General features: G+C 35.9%; 1 protein-coding gene across 1 annotated transcript in view; it reads left to right on the top strand.

The window, feature by feature from the left end:
• Positions 1-2,980: 2,980 nt before the first annotated feature.
• NBEA (neurobeachin) overlaps positions 2,981-20,375 on the top strand; it is an 800,789-nt gene continuing 783,394 nt past the window's right edge. The window contains exon 1 of the mRNA XM_044668958.1: positions 2,981-3,286. Within this exon, the coding sequence (XP_044524893.1) occupies positions 2,981-3,286 (306 nt within the window). The remainder of the gene's footprint in view (positions 3,287-20,375) is intronic.

Below are 20,375 nucleotides of genomic sequence, written 5' to 3'. Positions count from 1 at the left end.
AAGTCCCTTTTAATGTCTTAAACAACTTACCAAGGCAGACTTTTAATGGAAATGCTTAAACTAGGTACATCCCTCATTAGTATTTTTTACTACTTTGGGGTCATGAACCTGATACCTATCCACCCCCCCCCAATTTAAAACATATTGAAAAAAGCCAAGAAATTTACTTCTGACTAATGTGTAGCCCACATAGACATTAACTATTTTTCATATTTTTGTGGTGTGTGTAGGGTATTGATAACATATAAACAGAGTGAAGATTTCAATACAATTATAAATAATCTATCATGATTCTATTGAGATCACAGCAACCATCCCCTTCAATAGGGGGCTCACTTAAATGGCTCTGGGATTAAAAGAAGTACAGAAAACACCTGAATCTTGAAGACCTGACATTTTCATTTCATTCCTGTCTGAAAAATATAATGAAAAGACTAAGAGGAAAAGCAAAACTGTTTCAGGATTGTTAAATTATATATACACAGGTAATATAGAATGTTGGCTTTCATTCTCTAACTATCTTGTGAAAATTAGGGGGCAAGTAGTGTCTAAAACAAGCAAGTGTTATCCTTTCTGACATATATGGACAAGAGGGTGAATTGAAGATTATCTTTCAGTTTATATTTACTTGCTTTAAAATATATCATTTTCAATTTCTGATTAGAAATAGAGTATCTGAAAATAAAATTACCAGCAAATAAATTGAGACAAGATGTTATGGATCTATGTAAATTTGACAGGATTTTTAAATACAATAGGTTTCAGTTCTCATATTTTGTTATCTTAGATTTTATAGTTTCCCCCTCTTTTCATGTTTAATTTTCAACCATATTAGCACTTTATAATTATATTTGGTGTTTCTCTTAAAATGACAGGCATGTGAATATTTCTTTCAGAAGACTCTTTAAATATTTATATGAGTCAATAAATCAATTTACCTAAATAAAATACTTCCTTAAAACAAGACAATAGCAAACCCAGTACAGTGGAATTCCCTTATAACTGTGGTTTGGAAAACAGTACAAAGAGTCCTTCACATTTGTAAAATATCTCACACATAGTAAGTACTTAATAAGTACTTTTGTTGAATTAGAATAACTGTGGTATGTGATGCTCTTTTTTTGTTAAATGTATTAATGTTCTGTGAGATATAATTTGATCTAATAGGACCATATTGGATTAATTTAATAGGATCAAAAGAGATATTTGCAAAGTGTTTAACACAGTGCCTAAAATATAATAGGTGCTTAATAAATGCTTATTTCCTTTTCATTATCCCTTGACACAACTAAAGACAACATATACCTTACCACTTCATAATAAGTAACATTACTAATATCTTTTAAAATATATTTATTGAAGGGGACTCAAAGAGCAAAAATGTTAGTAAAGAATCATTTTTTTTTTGTTCCACTATTACTTCATTTTGATTGGAAAATCTGCTGTAATACTTGGTCAGCCTTAATTACAGATTTGCAACAAAAATTATATTTCAAGTTTATTGTTAAAATAGATGACTTTTGATTTTGCTTATGTTTGCTTTTTTTTCCCCCAGAAGCATAACTTTATTCCAACCCTAGGGCTAGAGTGAGGATCAATTATATTTTCATGTCTTTTCAAAGTCTCTGTACTATGTACATTATCTGCAGTGCACAGAGAGAAGTTAAGGAAATATTTTAAAGCAAAGCTTTATTCCCATCAAAATACTCTGGGGTGTTATGTGGCTACATCCTCACCGGTTGGAGGACAACCGCAAGAACTATTTGTTGTTCAAAATTCTATACAGAATGGATTAGCGTGTGACAAGTTCTATTTTAAGTTGCTCTTGTGTGTGCAGGTGTCAACCTCTTTTATAGCCATAGAAAAGACCTATTAGACTCCATCTATATTATTCCTCTTGACAATGCAGGATTGTTCCCTACGGTATGTCTGTTTCTGCTTTGCCCAGCCAGTTTTTCCTCTTGGGAAGTTGCAGTGCGGGTGGGCGAGGAAGGGATGGTGAAGAGGAGCATAAAGAGGGCGCTTGCCACTCCCTAGTCTTCCTGGGCACCCAGAAACGACAGAAGCAGCAGGAGATGCAACTCTGATGCTGGTGCATCCTCGTCCTACTAGCTAGAGATGTTAAAAGAATGAAGCTACAGAGAAGACCAGCTACAAGCTGTGTCTTTCCCTGGAGGTAAAATTTACCCTCAAGAGAATACTAAATAGAAGCCAATAACTGCTCCTCCCCTTCCAGCTAGTCCTAGTCACTGGCTGCAGTCCCCATGCACCTGCTCACCTGCCTATCCGTTTTGTGTGGTTAGGGGAGGGATGAAGGGTGCCGGGATGGTGCTGGGGTGGTGGTGGTAAGGAGCGGAGGGCAGGACCGGGGAGGGGGCTGCACCTAGGGCTCCGCCCCCTGGTGGCTCTGCGCAGGCGTAGCGACTGCTACCGCAGGCAGGGGGCGGCAACATGGCGGAGTGAGCGGCGGCGTCGGGGCTTCACAACAACAGCAGCGGCAGCAGCTGCAGCGGCGGTATTGCCGGCGGTAGCGTCCGGAACGGCGGACACAGCTTCATCACCAGCTGGCGTCCGGTGCTACGACTCCTGTCCCGCTCCTCCACCACCCTTTCTGGCGCCGGCTCCTTTGGAGCCACAGCAGCATCTCCGCGGGGGGCGGGCCGGGTCGAGCTGGACCGAGAGAGAGGCGGGCACCGTTGCTAGCGGGGCAGCCGCGGCCGCCGCGGCGGCGGAGAATCACCCCGGGATTAGCTTTCCGCCGCCGCCCGCGCACGCTCCCAGGCTCGGGCACCTCAGCTGCCTGGGCTGCCGTGGCCGGCACCGCGGCGCGGCGCTGGTGGATGCTGAGGCTCGGCGGCCGGGGGCGGGGGGGGCGGGGGCTGATCCAGGTATAACGGTACCAGCGGTGGTGGTGGCAGCGCCTCCTCCCTTCTTTTCGTCCTCCTCCTCTTCGTCCTCCTCCTCCGTGGGAGCGGGATAAATGGCGAGCGAGAAGTCCGGGCCGGGGCCCGGGCCGGGGCCCGAGCCTCAGCCTGCTGGGCTTATCGCCGTCGGGTCCGGAACTGGAGCTGGAGGTGGCCCTGGAGGCAGCGGCGGTGGTGGCGGGGTTAGTGGTTTAGGGGAGCTGAGAGGGGCGTCCGGCTCCGGCTCCATGGTGCTCCCCGCCGGAATGATTAACCCATCGGTTCCGATCCGCAACATCCGGATGAAATTCGCAGTGTTGATTGGACTCATACAGGTCGGGGAGGTCAGCAACAGGGACATCGTGGAGACGGTGCTCAACCTGGTAAGAGAAATGGGCATGTGTCTCTGGGAATGTCTCTCCACTAACTCCCTCCACACCCACCCCATCTTCCACTCCTCCGCCCCCTTCCCTCCCCCCCCCCCCAGTATAACACACGCATCACGTCTCCTGGAGCTCAGATCGTCCAGTCTGTATCACCCAGTGGGTGATCCATATGTACACTGAGCTGCACCCTATCGTCCCTCCTTGTCCCCTCCTGTGATTCGAGTACAGTGTCCAACTCTACTGTTTGGTACCACTCATCTTGGTTACGAGTGGCTATGAGAAATATTGATCATTGTAGGGTTCTTTTGGGCCCAAGAGTTTGGTTACTGGGTGAAAGGGTGCGTTGTCTTTGGGATTCTTTCCCTGGCTTCTTTAAATTGTATATAGTATTGCTCCCTGAAAATGAAGGTTTATCTCTAGAAACTGGAATTCCCTGGTCTTGGAGGAATGTGCTTTAAGCTTTAGTTGGGTGTGATGTTTTCCAGTGAAGGGGGGGGTGTGTGTGTGGGAAAGATGCGGGTTTGCATCTATCTTTAATGTCTCATCATTATATTAATATATAATGGAGCCTGTTAGGATTTTTTCTCCTCTTTTCTCACACTCCCCCCCCCCCCAACTCCCCGAGTTTATTTCCTGCCTAATAATTTGTATATATGATGGTTTTGAAATTGAAGTATCAGGGATATTGAAATCGTACAGGTTTGTTTAAATGGCCATTGTGTTTAGAGACCTTGGCATGTTTGTAAAGACTAAGGTAAAAATATTAAAATATAGTCGTTCTGGGTTTTTTTTCTTGGTAAGAAGGAGTTACTGCAGGACTGTGTATGACTTAATGTTTTGCGCTAACCACGAGAGGTTGAGAAATGTACGAGATGTCATAGGAAATAAGAAAAATGGATTCATAAATGAACATCTACAATTTTTGTTTCTTGTGAATGCAATTTTTACTGCAGCATAGCCTTTGAAGCAATTCAATCTGCAACAGTCAGTCTTTTGCATGTAATATAGGGTGAGAAAGCATGGCTTAAAACTCACTGGTAATCAGTTGTCTATTGTATTTAGTGTGGAGTCATGGGAATTTTACAATATGCTTTTAAGAATACTTTAAAACTTCATTATTATGCACATTTTATTTTATTTTTTTAAAGAAACGAAAGTAAGAAGATTGAGTTAGAGTTCTCTTTGATGTTTGAATGTAATGTGCTTTTCTAATATTAATTAGCTGTTTACATTGGACCTACTGGAAAGCCAAAAGAACTGCAGCTATAGCAATGTAATATTGAGAGCATGTATTATATTTTACTGTTTATTTCTCAAATATACAGAAATGCTAAAACTGATTATTAGTTTGGTGAATGTGTTAAGTCCACAGATAAGAAGAGAACTCTGCTCAGGAGTTTTCCTTTTCATTATATTCTGTTACTGTTTCTAAGTTATGTATTTTCATAAAGCTATGTACACAAAATAATCCTTCAATTAAATTTCTTCACAAAGTCATTCTAAGTTGGAGGGAAGCTTACCATTTTGTGATATATGTCCCTATTCTGTCCAAAAAGTAACAGAAATACTGTTTAATCCTTATTTTGACCAGCCACCAAGTAGGGGTTTAGTGGTTATTTTCCTGTTTTCTCCTAAATTGAAAAAAAAAAAAAGATTTAAGTCTTAAAATGTTTTACTATATTAGCATTTCTCTATCTACAAATTGGAATCAATATAACATATCTTTCCTTACTTTTTTTTTAATCAAACCAACAACCTTTTTAAAAAAAACACAAACCTTTTATACTTTCAGGGTATGTCTTATTAAGTGATTTTCAGTTTTGTGAATTTATGCACTTATATTAGTAGACTGGTATCAGATAAAAGCAAGAAAGCTTACAAACTGGAAAATCTTCTAAATCTGGAAACCAGTTTGGGAAGCTGTTGCAGTAGAAATGTATGCTAGATAAGTCATTGCCTAACAGATGGGCTTCATAGATATACAATGGCTTAAGAACGAGAATGAAATAATTATTTGATTTAAAAAGATAATTTAACCCTCAGTGCATCGAAAATCTTATGGGAAGTCTCAACATGTAAACATATTTAAAAGTTTGCATTATCCAAACCACTTATACTTAAAAATGAAATTAGAAACAAGGAGATAAAAACTAAAATGATCCATTCTTAAATCAACTGAAGGCTTTGTTTCTGCATTATTGATTTTTGGAATAAAAACTTAGGTAGATATTTTTTCTACTGAAGAATGATGATTTTTTGAGAGTAACACTGAGGAAAATAATAATTGATATTTATCATTTGTAATTTTAGTTAATGGCATATGAATTGATCTTTGGAAATGTTACATTATTTTAACTTTAGAGTAAACCCTTTAATGTAAACTAAGTATTTGGAACTGCCACATAAGGCAGTGAATGTTCATGATAATTATGTAATCTTTAATTCTAGTAATTCTGTGAGTTATGATGAAGCACATTTAAGGATCTTATTTCTATGGCTCAGATTTTTTAGCCAAGTAAAAATATTTTAAACGATTCCTTCAATTTACAGTTTAATTTCTTAAGACTACTCATTATATGAGAAAGGATATTAAAAGATCTTAGAAATATTTAAATAATAGTCTGTAAAAGATTGTATGGTAATGAATGTCAAAGTTACTATGTTTGAGATAGTAAGGAAAACAGACTTTTTTCTTTTTTAAATTTGAGACACATTTAAAGTAACTTTTCTAATACTCATCTTTGATAGTCATAGCCTCTGTCTTATTTTACCATTTGTAAAATGGCTAGTCATAGAATGTCAGGGTTGGAAAGGACTGAGTGATCCAATGACCTCATTTTTATAGGTCTTGGAGGAGTCAAGTGACTTTACTTTCCTCACCTGACTTTGGCAGAGCTTGGACTTGAACTCAGCTCTCTTTATTTGTAGTGCTCTTTCTGCTAGGCCTAATATACTTTGCTTTTAAGGTTACTTCTTTTATGCTTTTTCTAAAGAAATATAAAACTTTATAAACAAAAGAAAATAAAAGAATGTCTTTTGTCATGTTTATGGTTGAAGTTGGCAATTGTTAGGCATGATAGGGATAAGATACATTCTTTTGCAGAGATAGGAAGAGGAATTGATGGAGAACCATCACCAAGATGATAGACCTTACCAATGAATTATGTTAATTAAACATTCTTCAAGGATCTTTAATATTACTGATATATGGGAACTCTGTTCACCATCTCAGATTTCAGCACTTCCATAATCTTTTTTATTTTTAACCCATACCTTCTTAGAATTGGTTCCAAGACAGAAGAGTGATAAGGGTTAAGCAGTGGAGGTTAAGTGACTTACCCAAGTCATACAGCTAGGCAGTGTCTGTGGCCAGTTTTGAATCCAGAACCTCTTATCTCTGTTCCTGGTTCCCAATCCACTGAGCCACCTACTTGATCCCTACTTTCATGACTTAATGCTTAATAGTTTTTCAGTATTACTAAAACTAAAAAAATTAGTCTCCTGGCCATTATTAGTCTCTCCATATTTAAGCTGGTCCTTAGCAGGCCTTTACTCAAAGCCTTTCTTGGATAGAACCTTCATATAATATAATAACTTATGACTTGCTGGCATAGCCTTGAAAAGCCCACAGGTAAGCTCCATGCCATAAGGAATAGGACTTTAGTGGAGTCTTGCACATGTATATACATTTTTGTTTATATTATTTGCCTAAATAATCTAATTTAAAAAATGTTAATGTTAGAAGGTTAATTAATTGTTAGTAAAAATTGCAGTGGAAAAATGCAGTGTCTTGCTTAGAATTTGTGATCTTATAGATTGGATACAGATAGTAACTCATTAATCATGATTGTTTGACTCTTCACTTTCTTCCATCCCCTTCATAAATTTGCCACAGGGTGTCTGCCTTATGGTCAGGAAACTCCTTGCTTACTCCTGACGTTTGAAGAATACCAGAAGTATACTCCATTGATCTTTGGCTTGTAAGGGTGAAATTTTTAGATTGAATTATAAGAATTCCTCCTGAAAAAAAATAATTTTATCTTAGTATTTGGGATTAGAGAAGAGCAGAGGCCACTGTCTTGAAAAAAGTTTTGTAGAATGTTCATGCATTCACATTGTAATGCTGTGCTTCAGTTGTTCTTAATTCTATTCAATTCCAGAGGCATTTCTTAAGCACTTAATATGTTATGTATCAGGCATTGTGCAAGGTGATTAGTATACAAAGATGACAGTGAAACTTCCCCTTACCTCAGTGGGTTCATACTCTACTGGTAGGAAACATATATAAAGATAAGTAAATACTGACCATATATTTTCATTGGCTGTCTTTACCTTTACCCATATGCCTGGAATGTGTTCCCTCCTTATCTCTGCCTTTTGGCTTCCCTGAAGGAAAGGGAAACTTAGCTTAATTTCAGTTACACTGGGAGGACTTCCAGACCTCCCTACTGTATCTTCCTTCTGCAGTTACCTCCTGGCTACACTGAATATATGTAGTATGTACATAATTGTAAGTTGTCTCCATTAGTATGTGGGCTCTTTAAAGGCAGGAGTTGTGTGTTTTTACTTTTCTTTGTTGTTCCTAGTACATAGCACTGTAAGTATTTAATAAAGTCTTGTTGATTCAATAGTAATTTCTGAGCAATAGGGAGATCATTAATAACCTCGAGGAACTGGACTTTCAGGAGAGCTAGAGTTGAGGAAAGGAGAACATTTCATGTCTCTGATGTTATTTGGACATACCCCCCAGGATCCTGGACCCTCTTCTCTCTCTATTCTCTTTTGGTGATCTTATCAACTTCCAAAGGTTTAATTATCTTTAAATAGATGACTAAGTTTATTTAGTCACTTTATTGTGCTACAATTCCATATTATTAAATTAAGCTACATATTAAAAACTTTTATTTGGATGCCCTGTAGACACATTGAATTCAACATGTCCAAAACTGAATTAATTCTCTTTTACCCACTTCTCTCCCTTCAGTCCACTCCTCTTCTGAACTTCCCTATTTCTGTCAAAGGCTTGATCCTTCCTGTTTACTTAGGTTTGTAGTCTTGTCATTCTTCATCCCTTACTTTTCCATCACTTGCTGAATTTGTAATTTCAGCCTCTATGTTGTTTGATCATTTTTCAGTTGCATCTTTGTGACTTCATTTGGAGTTTTCTAGCTAGACATACTGGAATGGTTCATCATTTCCTTCTCCAGCTCATTTTATAAATGAGGAAACTGAGGTAAAAGAGTGAAATGACTTCCCCATAGTCACATGGCTAGTAAGTATATGAAGCCATATTCGAATTCAGGAAGAGGAGTTCTGACTCCCAGTAGTCTGTCCAGTTTATTACCTGCCTCCCCCTATATCTTCTCTACCTTCTATATCTTCTCTCATATAAATTCCTTTTTTTCTTCTTCCTGAATTTAAGTGCTCATTACCTCTCACCTGGGCTATTGTGAGTTTTTTGGGTTTGATCTTCCTGCCTCATGTATCTTTTTACTCCAGTCCTTTCTCCACATAGCTGCGAAGTGATTTTCCCAAAGCACAACTCTGACTATATTACTTAGTAAACTCTGGTATTCCTTATTACATTGGAATCAAATATTTACTTTTCTGATATATATATATATATAAAGACCTTCACAACCAGGTTTCCACCTCCTTTTCCATCCTTCTTACATATTACTCCCTTTCCTTCATTTTACAGTTCAGTCCTGCCATACTGGAGTATTACTTATACATATTACTCCATCTTCTTTATCTGTCTTTTACTTGTTAATTCCCATGCAATGTACTTTGTTCTTACCTCTGTCTCTTTAAAATTCCTAGAGTCCTTCAAGGCTCAGCTTCTTATATGAAGGCTTTCTTCATCTCCAGGTGCATGCTGTGCACACACACACACACACACACACACACACACACACACTCACTAACACACTCTTGCTTTGCATCTATTTTATATATATATCCATACTTAAGAGTGAACATACACCTCATCCCAAGATTATATAGAAGACCCAAACTACTCATTTAAATCCATCAGGCAAAGAATGAAAGGTCTAAACAAGACTTTAATCAGTTTGGGAATAGTGAAATATTTTGATCATTAGATGAAATAAAATGAATACACATAAGAAATATATTGGGATTTATTTAAAAAAAACTCAGAAACCTCTTTGGACCTTTGTATATTATAGCAAATCATTTCTGGATGAAAATTCTAGGAGCAGTGAGTTAAAGGAATTGTCTTGGGGAGGGAAGGTGCAACAAGGATTAATTTTTCTCCCCATCTCCCCATCCCACCATAGACTGAATGATAAATTTGTGAACTTAGGTTGAAGATCTGCAATTCTCATTGGCAAAAATAGTAATGACCACTGGAAAGAGTGGCTGATGGCAATGTCTTATCTGGAGTTGAGAAACACTATAAGGACAAACTTGCATATCCAGAAAGCTTCTGAACTCTACAAGAACACAGCCTAGTAAAGTGCTATTCCTAAAGGAAACTTTCTTCACAAAGGGAGAAAACTTCAAATATTCAGAAATTGTGAATTTACCCTTTGGACCCAAAGAGATCCAAGTGTGAGACCACCGCCTCTATGGAATCTTGTATGTCTGCATGTTTATTTTTTTAAAAAGCAAATTGGAAGGCATTTTTAAAAGTACATTTATATTTGGAAGAAAACTTTAAATTTTTCTCTTATATTTGAATAACTAAAGCAATTTTTTCCAGATATTTAGAATTTTGTGGAATAAATATGAAATTTGAGTTTGAATTAAGACAACTTTTAATAAGAGTAGATACTGTTGTATTCTGGATGGAAGTATAGAAGCATTTGTCTTAAAACTATTTAAATTGAAACATAAATGGCTTCATGGTTTACATAAGTATTTTTGTGGTATAGTTTGCTAGTGGTGGATTTGACAGTATTACCAAGGGATGCTTATGAGAGGGCCTAGGAGTTTTCTGTTATTTTAGCCTTAGAAAAACTCTTCAAAAACCAAAAACTGGAATTAGGCTAATAATGCTAGAAGAAGTTTAACATGGGCAAGTGTTAGGAATGAAGGACATGGGAAGTTGGGGGAGTGGGATTAATTCCTATGTTTTAAATCCCAACTTTCCTTTAATAAAACATTATGAATCAACATTAATAATAATAACAAATAATAATAAAACATTATGAACCCTATACTTATACTTCATGACTTTTAAAATATTTTGATTATTGCCCCCTCCAATCCCACCAGCTTTTCTCTTAAGATACTAAAGTGTTCATTTTTTTAGTTCTTCTAGGGAAACCACTCTATAGCTATTCTTCACTTCTTTTATGGGTTTATTGAGTTGCAGCTATGAGGTACTTGAAATATTTATTATATTTGCCATGATTTTGTGTAAGAGTAATATTATAGTTTAGAGCTGGAAGGGACTTCATACCTAATTTTATTCAGTTCCCACTTTTTACAGACAAAGAAGATGAATCCTAGAGAACTTAAATGACTTTCCCCAAAATTTGATGATAATTATCCTTTGTGATGATGACTTGGATGTTTTTGTAGTGTCACACTTTTCAGTCGGAGGGAAGAGGGGAGCCTTTTAAGCACTCTTGGGGCTCCTTCTTGGATTATAATTCACAACTCAGAGTAATCTAATTTTTAAGAATAGTTTAGAATGATTCTTCATATTCATTACCAATACTTGCCCATTGGATGACATTTTCTGGTTTTTAGACTAATTCTAGTTTTTTAGACTTATGATGTCTTCATATTATTTACTTATAATTCACTATCTAGAATGACTTGTCATCAGAAAAAGTAAAATTTCAGTTAGATTTCTTTCTTCTTTATCATTCATGAGAATACTAAGTGATTTCCATTAATGATATTTTTTGAGACTTTAGTGTTAATGTTTTCTTATTCAGAGAAGTTCCTGTTTATCTTTACCTTTTGTTTGAAAATGCTAAGCAGACTGTGGAAATATTAGAAGAAAACACAGAAACACAGAACTATTGCAGTGTAGCTTGAAGTTCATGTATTTTTTTTTTAATTTTAAACCCTTAACTTCTGTGTATTGATTTATAGGTGGAAGATTGGTAACGGTAGGCAATGGGGGTCAAGTGACTTGCCCAGGGTCACACAGCTGGGAAGTGTCTGAGGCCGGATTTGAACCTAGGACCTCCTGTCTCTAGGCCTGGCTCTCAATCCAATGAGCTACCCAGCTGCCCCCAAGTTCATGTATTCTTAATTATTCAGCATTTATTAAGTGCCTACTATGTACTAAGAATTGTGCGTGGGTCTGGTGTACCAAAATACAAAATGAAACTATTTCAGAGTGAAAATAATTTATATTATATGAGGAGTAGACAACACATATATAAATAAGTTATCTATCCAGAGACAAAATAAAGGAATTTTTTTTTTTTGGAAGGGAAGGTGCTAGCAATTGGAAGTGTCTGAAAAAGGCTTCAAGTAGGACATGAGAACAAAGCTTTGAAGGAAATATATTTTGAGAGGTGAAAATGAAGTGAGAATGCATTTGAGGTGAGGGGCAGGGCACAGCCAATGAAAAGGTAAAGAGATGGTAGATAGTATTGTGTATGAAAAACATGTTGTCTGTCTATACATATTGATCAATAGAATGTAAATTCTTCAAGGTCAGGGAATGTTTAATTTTTTTTCCTTCTGTATCCCTAGCACCAAAATGGTAATTGGTACAAAGTAAGGTCTTAAATAAAGTTTATTGATTATCTCTTTCTTTTTTTTCTTAAATCCTTACATTCATACTAAGTATCAGTTCCAAGGCAGCAGAGGTGATAAAGGTTAGGCTACATAACTAAAAAGTGTTTGAACACAACTAAAAAGTCAGATTTGAACCAAGGATCTAGGCTCTAGGTTTGGCTCTCTATCCATTGAGCCACTCAGCTTGTCTTTGATTATTTTTTTCAAATCAATATTGCTCAGTGAGTTCTTTGTGCTTCCACATTAGTCTCTTTAGACAACTTCTGTTTTTTTCTTCAGAAATGATTTCCTTTTTTGTTTTCAGAACTTCATTGCTAAGTTTCCCATCCTTGCCTGACTTACTTCCATGTAGAATTTTAATCATGACATCCTACTTGTCCCTTTAACTGTCTGAAATTTGTTCTCCCAAAATGTAGAAGTGAAGGAATGAGAAGAGGTAGAATTGTATATTAAAGAAGTTACATTCATGTAAGGAAATACAGAAGCATGAAAGAGAATGGGTGAAGATAACAGAACATGAAACATTAGTGCTGCCATAACTGGAATATACTACATACCATATTCTTCACCAAATCATAGGAAAGAGTGTCCAAGATTCCCATAATTTTCACCCGATTTACCTTATGTAATTACTTACTTATGTAATTACTTCACCTTTTAAAGGATGAAGTTATCATTAAGACAACTCAAAAAATTATTAATTGTTGAATTTGGCAGGAAAAAAATCCAGTAATGTTTGTGTACTTGAAGTCTCCTCATTGAGATTATTACTCAACTAACATTTTGAGTTTTCTGAATAGATGACTTTTCTTTTTCAATAGTAGTGTACTAGGTATATAGAAAATAGTATGTGGCAGTGATGATGAACTTTTTAGAGACGAAGTGCTGGGCCCTGCCCATACCCCAGACCAAGTGTCAGGCACATCCTTCCCCCTACCCCTTCATCCCACACAGGGGAGGGAGAAAGTGCTCCCATTGGACTGCTGGATGGGTGAAGTGAGGAATGTCCTCAGCAAGTGTAGAGAGGGGTAGGGGAGTGGTCTGAGCGCTCTGCTCCCTTCCAGCTCTGTGGTCTGTGAGTTGCTCACCTTACCCTCTGTGTGCTCCCATTGGGTTATTGGGCAGAGGGGCAGGGGAATGTGAAAAAAGTGTCAGTAGACAGGGTGGAGAGGGGGAGGGGAGAAGCTCTGCCCAAGTTCCTCTGCCTTTTTAGTAACTAACTCTGGGGGTCGGGAGCAGCCATATGTCCACAGAAAGCACTCTGTGAACCATCTTTGTCACCTGTGCCATAGGTTTGCCATCACTGGTATATAGCATACATCATTCATAGCAATTATAGCAGCAGTAATGCTTTATCTTTATTGATTTTCATTCCTGTGCCTTTCTATCATGCTTCCTTCCTCTAGTTCTAGATTTCTTCACATGAATGTCTTAATATTCAATGCTTTTTCTTCTCCCTCCCGCTTGTTTTAATTTGCTCACATTCTTTTAAATAGGGTATATCAATTAAAAACCATTTTCAGACATATGTCCCAGTAATTTTATTTTTCTTGTTACCTAAACTTTGCAATTAGACATTTGAGGCATTGAGCTTTGGTCTTAGATTTTCCTATGAACTACTGTGATCCCAGATGTCATCAATATACATATTGAAGTGGCTAGGCGACACATTGGGTAGAATGTTGGACCTGGAGTTAATAAGTCCTGAGTTTGAATTGAGCATGAGACACTTCCTATCTGTGTGACCCTAGATAAGTCACAGAATCTTTATCTGCCTTAATTTCTCTTCTGTAAAATGAGGATAATAATGACAAGGCATATAACCTTTGTTTACTCATTTAAAGTACTTCTTAAACCATAAAGTGTTATAAAAATGCTAGCTATTATGATTTTCTTCCTTTTCCATCCTTTTAAACTTTTAGGCCTTTTGTTTATTATTTTAGGAAAATATGTTCTCATTTATATACTGTATACTACTGACCAGGAGACTGTATTTCTGTTGTAAGCCATTGGCTCAGAAATCCAAATCTAAACCTCAGATATTATCTTGGTTATTTAAATTTTAATAGGCAAAAACCAAGTGAGAAGAATTTTAAGATTTGCAATAAAATATTAATATATAATTAGATATGAAAACATTCATTATAATATTTGACTTAAAATTTAGCTTGGGAGGAAAATTTTAATCTAAAAAATTGTTAAAATACTTCTGTCCATTCTGTACTGTATTTATTAGCACATTTCTAACATGTAAAGAAACTTAGATGAGAAATTTTACTTTATAACTTCATTTCCTTTTTTCCTGCTTTTTTTTTTTTTTTTTTTTTTTTTTTTTACTGTGTACTGGTTCTAAGGCAGAAGAGTGGTAAGGGTGGGCAATGGGGGTTAAGTGACTTGTCCAGGGTCATACAGCTAGGAAGTGTCTGAGGCCAGATTTGAACCTATGACCTCCCATCTCTGGGCCTGGCTCTCAATCCACCCAGCCACCCAGCTGCCCCCATTTTCTGCTTTAAATAGCAAATATTAAGTAGACTGGTCCTTGTCAGCTCAAAGGACTAAATAAAAGTTACAATCATATGAAATGTAGCAATAGATAAGAAAAACTGAAATTAAGGGAATAGATGCTGATGAAGAGTAGGTAAAATCATCTCTATTTTCAGGCTATAATAATTTACTTAGAAAACCCTAGAGAATCCAGGAATAAATTAAACCCATTTAAAGGAGCAGCTAGATATAAAATCCATAAAAATATCATCATTCCTGTATATAATTGAGAAGAACAAGGAAGAGAGAAAATTCAGTTTTAAATAGTAATAAAATGTGCAGATCATCTGGGAATTTACCTATTAACCCATACAGGACTTAAGTAAACAAAATTAATAAATGCTAGTTAATAGAAATAAAGAACTGAATACTGGAAGGGTATACTGAGAGTTTAAGTATCTCAGAGCCAACTGTTTTGAGGGTAGGCCAATCCAATATAACAACAATGTCATTATTACTTTAATTAATTTATAGATTATACTATGCCAATAATATTGTCATGGAGATACTAAAGTAGATATGATCTCATTGATATTTCTTCTAATAATGCTGGATCAGAGCCCAGCTGTGTGACTCTTGGCCTAAGTTCACCACAAGGTGTCACTCAAACTACTAAGTGGCCCTCACCTTTTTGGGAAGTTTTTGAAAGGATAACCAGTGGCTCACAATAGCTGCCCATCTATTATCTTTCGTTCTTGCTACAGGACTGGCCCATTTTTTTTTTTAATCATACATTTCGTTGGTGATATTCTTTACTTTGATTCTTCATAATTATTTGTCTTAATGTATTACAGCCTATTTGTATTTATCATGTATTTATCCATTTTCCTGATACTTGTTTTTAGTTCTTTAAAGATTGTGGTAGAAAGTAGTCTATGGCTTGAAGTGATAGAAAAAAAACTTTTAAACTTTCTAGAATAAAAAAATAATGAAATTTACTTAAAGGAGAGTAAGGGAAGTAAAGGAGGGAAAGTGGGAATAAAGAAATCCTAGCAGCAAATAGAGTACTAATAGTTCAAAAACAAACATTATCAAAAGTGTTTTCTTGGGGGCAGCTGGGTAGCTCAGTGGAGTGAGAGTCAGGCCTAGAGACAGGAGGTCCTAGGTTCAAACCTGGCCTCAGCCACTTCCCAGCTGTGTGACCCTGGGCAAGTCACTTGACCCCCATTGCCCACCCTTACCAATCTTCCACCTATGAGACAATACACCGAAGTACAAGGGTTTAAAAAAAAAAAAAAGTGTTTTCTTTTTGTTAAGCAGAAAAGTATTTCACTGGAATTGATTAGAAAGACAAGACCTAGAAGCAGATATGTACAGCAGCCTAGTTTTAGTTTAGTAAGCTCAAAACCACAAACTATTTGTGGAGACTACTTAACAAAACTGCGTAGACAATGGGAAAGAACTTGGGAGCAATTAGATTTCAATTATTGTCTTATACCATAGGAAGAGATTTGAGAAAAATATTCCAAATTGATGAGAGACAAATATAAACATTTTACCATTAAAAACAACTCTAGAGAACAACTTTTGCAGTCATGAATAAAGAATTATATATAACCAGACATGAGATGAAGAGGATTATAAAAGAAAAACAAGTACAGTTTTATAAGTTTTATAGCGTTAGTTTTAGAGGTGAAAAGGATTGTTGAGGTAATCAAATCTAACTCTCATTTTTCTGATGATACTTGAAGCTAAGAGAGATTAAGTGACTTGCATATAATATAATACAGGAAAAAAGTGGAGGAATTGGATTTTTGAAACCATGTCCCTGGACTCCAAATCCAAAACACTTTTGCATAAACAAAAGCAATATAATCAGAATAAGAAAAGATATGAATAGGAGGAAAAGAGAGTACATTGAAAATCTTCGATAAAATCTGATAAAAAATTGATGCAAATCTATTAAGGCTAAAAGATACTTCTAACAGACAGGTGTTTGGTGGAGACTAGCAGTTTTCCCAAAGTATATGAGCTATCATTAACCATAAGAAAAAATTCTCAAAATCATCAATAAGAGAAATAATAAGTGAAAACAACTTTGAGCTATCCCTGTCATTTATCATATTGTCAAAGAAGGTGAAAAATGGAATGAAATTTAGTTCATTTCTGAGTGCCACACCATAGGAAAGATAATTGATAATATGGAGAGTGTCCAGTGCACTATGCCATTCAAGGATTGGTTGAAGGAGCTGGGTATTGTTAGCCTGGAGAAGAGGAGACTGGAGGACAGGATGAGGACTGGGACACTAGCTGTCTATAAACATGTGAAGGGCTGGCATTTAGAAGTTGGAGGGACTAGACTTATGTTTGGATTCATGGTAGAATGAGGAGCAATTTGCAAGAGTTGAAAAGAGACAAATTTAAATGTGTCATCAGGAAAAATCTAACAGAATTATTCAGATATGAAAAGGATGCTTTGGTGAAAAGTTGGATTTCCTTTCTGAAAGTCTTTAAGTAGGGACTGGACAATATTTGTCAATTATATTATAGAAGGAAGTCTTTTTTGGGAATGTGTTAAACTAAATGACTACTGAAGTACCTTCCAACTCTGGATTCACTTATGTTCTTGGCAGTACAGCAACCATGAGATCTGATTCTGAAGAACTTTTGGAATTCCTTGTAATCAATTTTTAAAAAATATTTAATTTTTCAAAAATCTGGTGAGACATCATGATGTGAGTCAACTGTGGATATTTCTTCCATTGGAACAAGTTGTTATTTATCAAATAATACTAACTTAACAAATAATCATGATTCCTGTCTCTTTGGGAGTTTGTTCTAAAATAGAAAATATTGATTCAGACTTAAATATAAGAAAAGCATATGGGGACATAAACAGTGTTATTTCAGTTAGTTTTCTGGCTGGTGAATTTCGGTAAAATAGACTGTCCAGGTTAAATGAGGATTTTGAAATAAAACTGCTTAGAGACAAAAAACAAACAAACAAAAAGTGCCCCCCCCCCTTCCATTGTTCTCCTTTTGGCAGTTGGATTGGTTGGGTTCTTATTTGTATGTTTTTTAGAGATGCCACATTTTATTAACCATTAATCTTTTGTCTAGTAACCAGACAGCTTCATTGTTAATGCTTAGTTGTAAGGAACCTCATAGAGGTTAGAAATTAAAGTTGCTTCTGAGTTCAGCTAAGCAGAATAAAACAATAGAGAAACAAAGCAAACAATTTTCCTCAAACTTAACATAATCAGAATTTTAAAGTGGTGAGAAATTAAAAAAAAAACAAATTTTCTTAGAAAAATAAAGAACTTTTAGTAATTCTGAAAAAAGATATTTTTTAATTATTTATTAATATTCCTTTTTTAGAAAAGTTAACATGGTTACATGATTCATGCTCCTACTTTCCCCTTCACCCCTCGCCCTCCCCCCAGCCCTGGCTGATGTGCATTTCCTCTGGTTTTAACATGTGTCCTTGATCAAGACCTATTTCCAAATTGTTGATCATTGCATTGGTGTGGTAGTTTCGAATCAAAATCCCCAATCATGTCTGCCTCAACCCCTGTGTTCAAGCAGCTGCTTTTCTTCTGTTTCCACTCCTGCAGTTCTTCCTCTGAATGTGGGTAGCATTCTTTACCATAAATCCCTCAGAATTGTCCTGGGTCATTGCATTGCTGCCAGTACAGAAGTCCATTACATTCGATTTTACCACAGTGTATTGGTCTCTGTGTACAATGTTCTTTTGGCTCTGCTCATTTCGCTCTGCATCAATTCCTGGAGGTCTTTCCAGTTCACATGGAATTCCTCCAGTTTATTATTCCTTTTAGCACAATAGTATTCCATCACCAGCATATACCACAATTTGTTCAGCCATTCCCCAATTGAAGGACATACCCTCCTTTTCCAGTTCTGAAAAATAATTTTAAGAAAAATACTTGCTAAAGTATTTGACATTAAAGAGTAAAGTGATTTAAAAAATGTGAATCATACTTGGAATTCAGGTAGCACAGTAATTTTGATAAAAGGATGAATCAAGTTTATTCCAGATAAGAATTGTAATTTCTGTTTCTTGAAAGTTCAGGAAGAAACAACTTCAGAAACTGGTGGGAAATGACAGGTTAATGAGTTATTTATAATTCTCATTCAGCCTTACCTTGTAGGCCTGAGTTAATATTCTTTGCTGCTTTAGTATAACTGTATCCCTAACACTGTTATTTGACCATTGATGAAAACTTGGAATTTGTAAAGTCTTTCAGTGTCTTATAAAGCTTATTTTCTTTCTGTTTTTCTTGAAGGAGCCAGGCTGGTAGCTATTTAATGTTTTTATTACTATATATTTTTAACACTTATTGGCTTTTATAATTTGAACCTTTTCTAATTTACTTGGTATGTAGGTATATGGGCTCAATTTTTAAAAAAAATTGTTTTGTCGTACATATCTTATATGAGATATATGTCTAGAAACAAGATCATTAAAATTCATACTAGGAAGGTACCTCAGAAATTACCTTTTATGTTATAGAAGATTTAGACTCAAAGGTGAAATAGATTGTTCAAGGGCACATAGGCACTTAGAGAATGGTTACAGTATTACTTGGCTTCTACTAGAGATTGAAGAATGAAGTAGGTTTTCAGGATCATTCATAAGACTAAAGTTATTGAACTATTAGGTATGAATCTTGGTCCATCTAGCCTAATTGGACCATGCTGTTGACAGCAGAGGCCTCTATGTAAATTACACTTCTGAAAGTCAGCTGTAAAGATAAGGTAGTTATGTCACTTTAAATAAGTGAGGGAAGCATGCTTTTTTCCTAGGTAGAAAAATAATGTATTTCTAATTTGTTTTAGATGATTCTACTCTTTATTTTTGACTTGTGCATTTTAACTAGTATGATGAAATTGACCAGGACACAATTTTCTGTTCCTTTAGGTCCTTCCTTACATTTGGGGATGTTCCATTTTCAATCTCCCCATTTTTCAGTACAGTGACCCTGGCAGGTCTTAGTGTACTCGTACTATTAGTAAGTATGTAATCTTGGGAAAGTCATTTAACCTCTGTGCCTGGCACATATAGTAGACACTTAGATAAATACTTATTACTTTTCCTTTCTTTCCCTCTTACTACCCAACTTAGGTAGGTCCAAGAATTATTATCTATTGTCATTCATGGTTATTATGAGGAAAACACTATGTAAATATGAGCTGTTTTTAATGCTTAAATGATGCACAATTAAGTCAGTACATGTGTTCTTCTTCCATGGAAACAGATATTAACTCCTTTATGTTATAGATAGATGGCTTCCAAATTCTTTTATATTGACATTTTTATTGGGGAAAAATTCCCTCTTCTTCATAAAACAATCTACATATATAATTTTATTAGATAATTTTGTTAAAGTTAGATAAAATATTATTTTAGGAGCACATTTATTATGCATAAAATAACCGAAGGTATACAGGTATTATTTATTTGCAACATAAAATACTAACTAAAATAAGGTGAGGGTTAGACTTTTTTTAGCACAGTTTCTCAAACTGTTACTGTTATTGATATTTTTTCTCAATTTTTAGCCACTATTTGGGATGAATATTTTGTCTTTATAACAGCTTTTTAAAAATAACTTTGTTGTATACATATAGGATGTAATGAATGGTAGTAAAATTTATATTACTTTGATAAACCAGAGAGATCACCCATGCCCAAACTCTTAATACTTTCAACAATTTTAAATCATATGTAGTAACACAAAATATAAGCAAGTTAATATCTAGAAATATCTAGGCAAATCAATGTATATAAATATCAAGGTCTTTAAAATAAGAATTCCTTCTGTAGTCCATTCAAGTGATTAATAGTCTGATC

This window comes from Gracilinanus agilis, chromosome 3 (assembly GCF_016433145.1).
Source record: "Gracilinanus agilis isolate LMUSP501 chromosome 3, AgileGrace, whole genome shotgun sequence".
Lineage (NCBI taxonomy): Eukaryota > Metazoa > Chordata > Mammalia > Didelphimorphia > Didelphidae > Gracilinanus > Gracilinanus agilis.
Note: the sequence above shows the minus strand (reverse complement) of the source record. Positions and strands in the feature narration are given on the sequence as shown.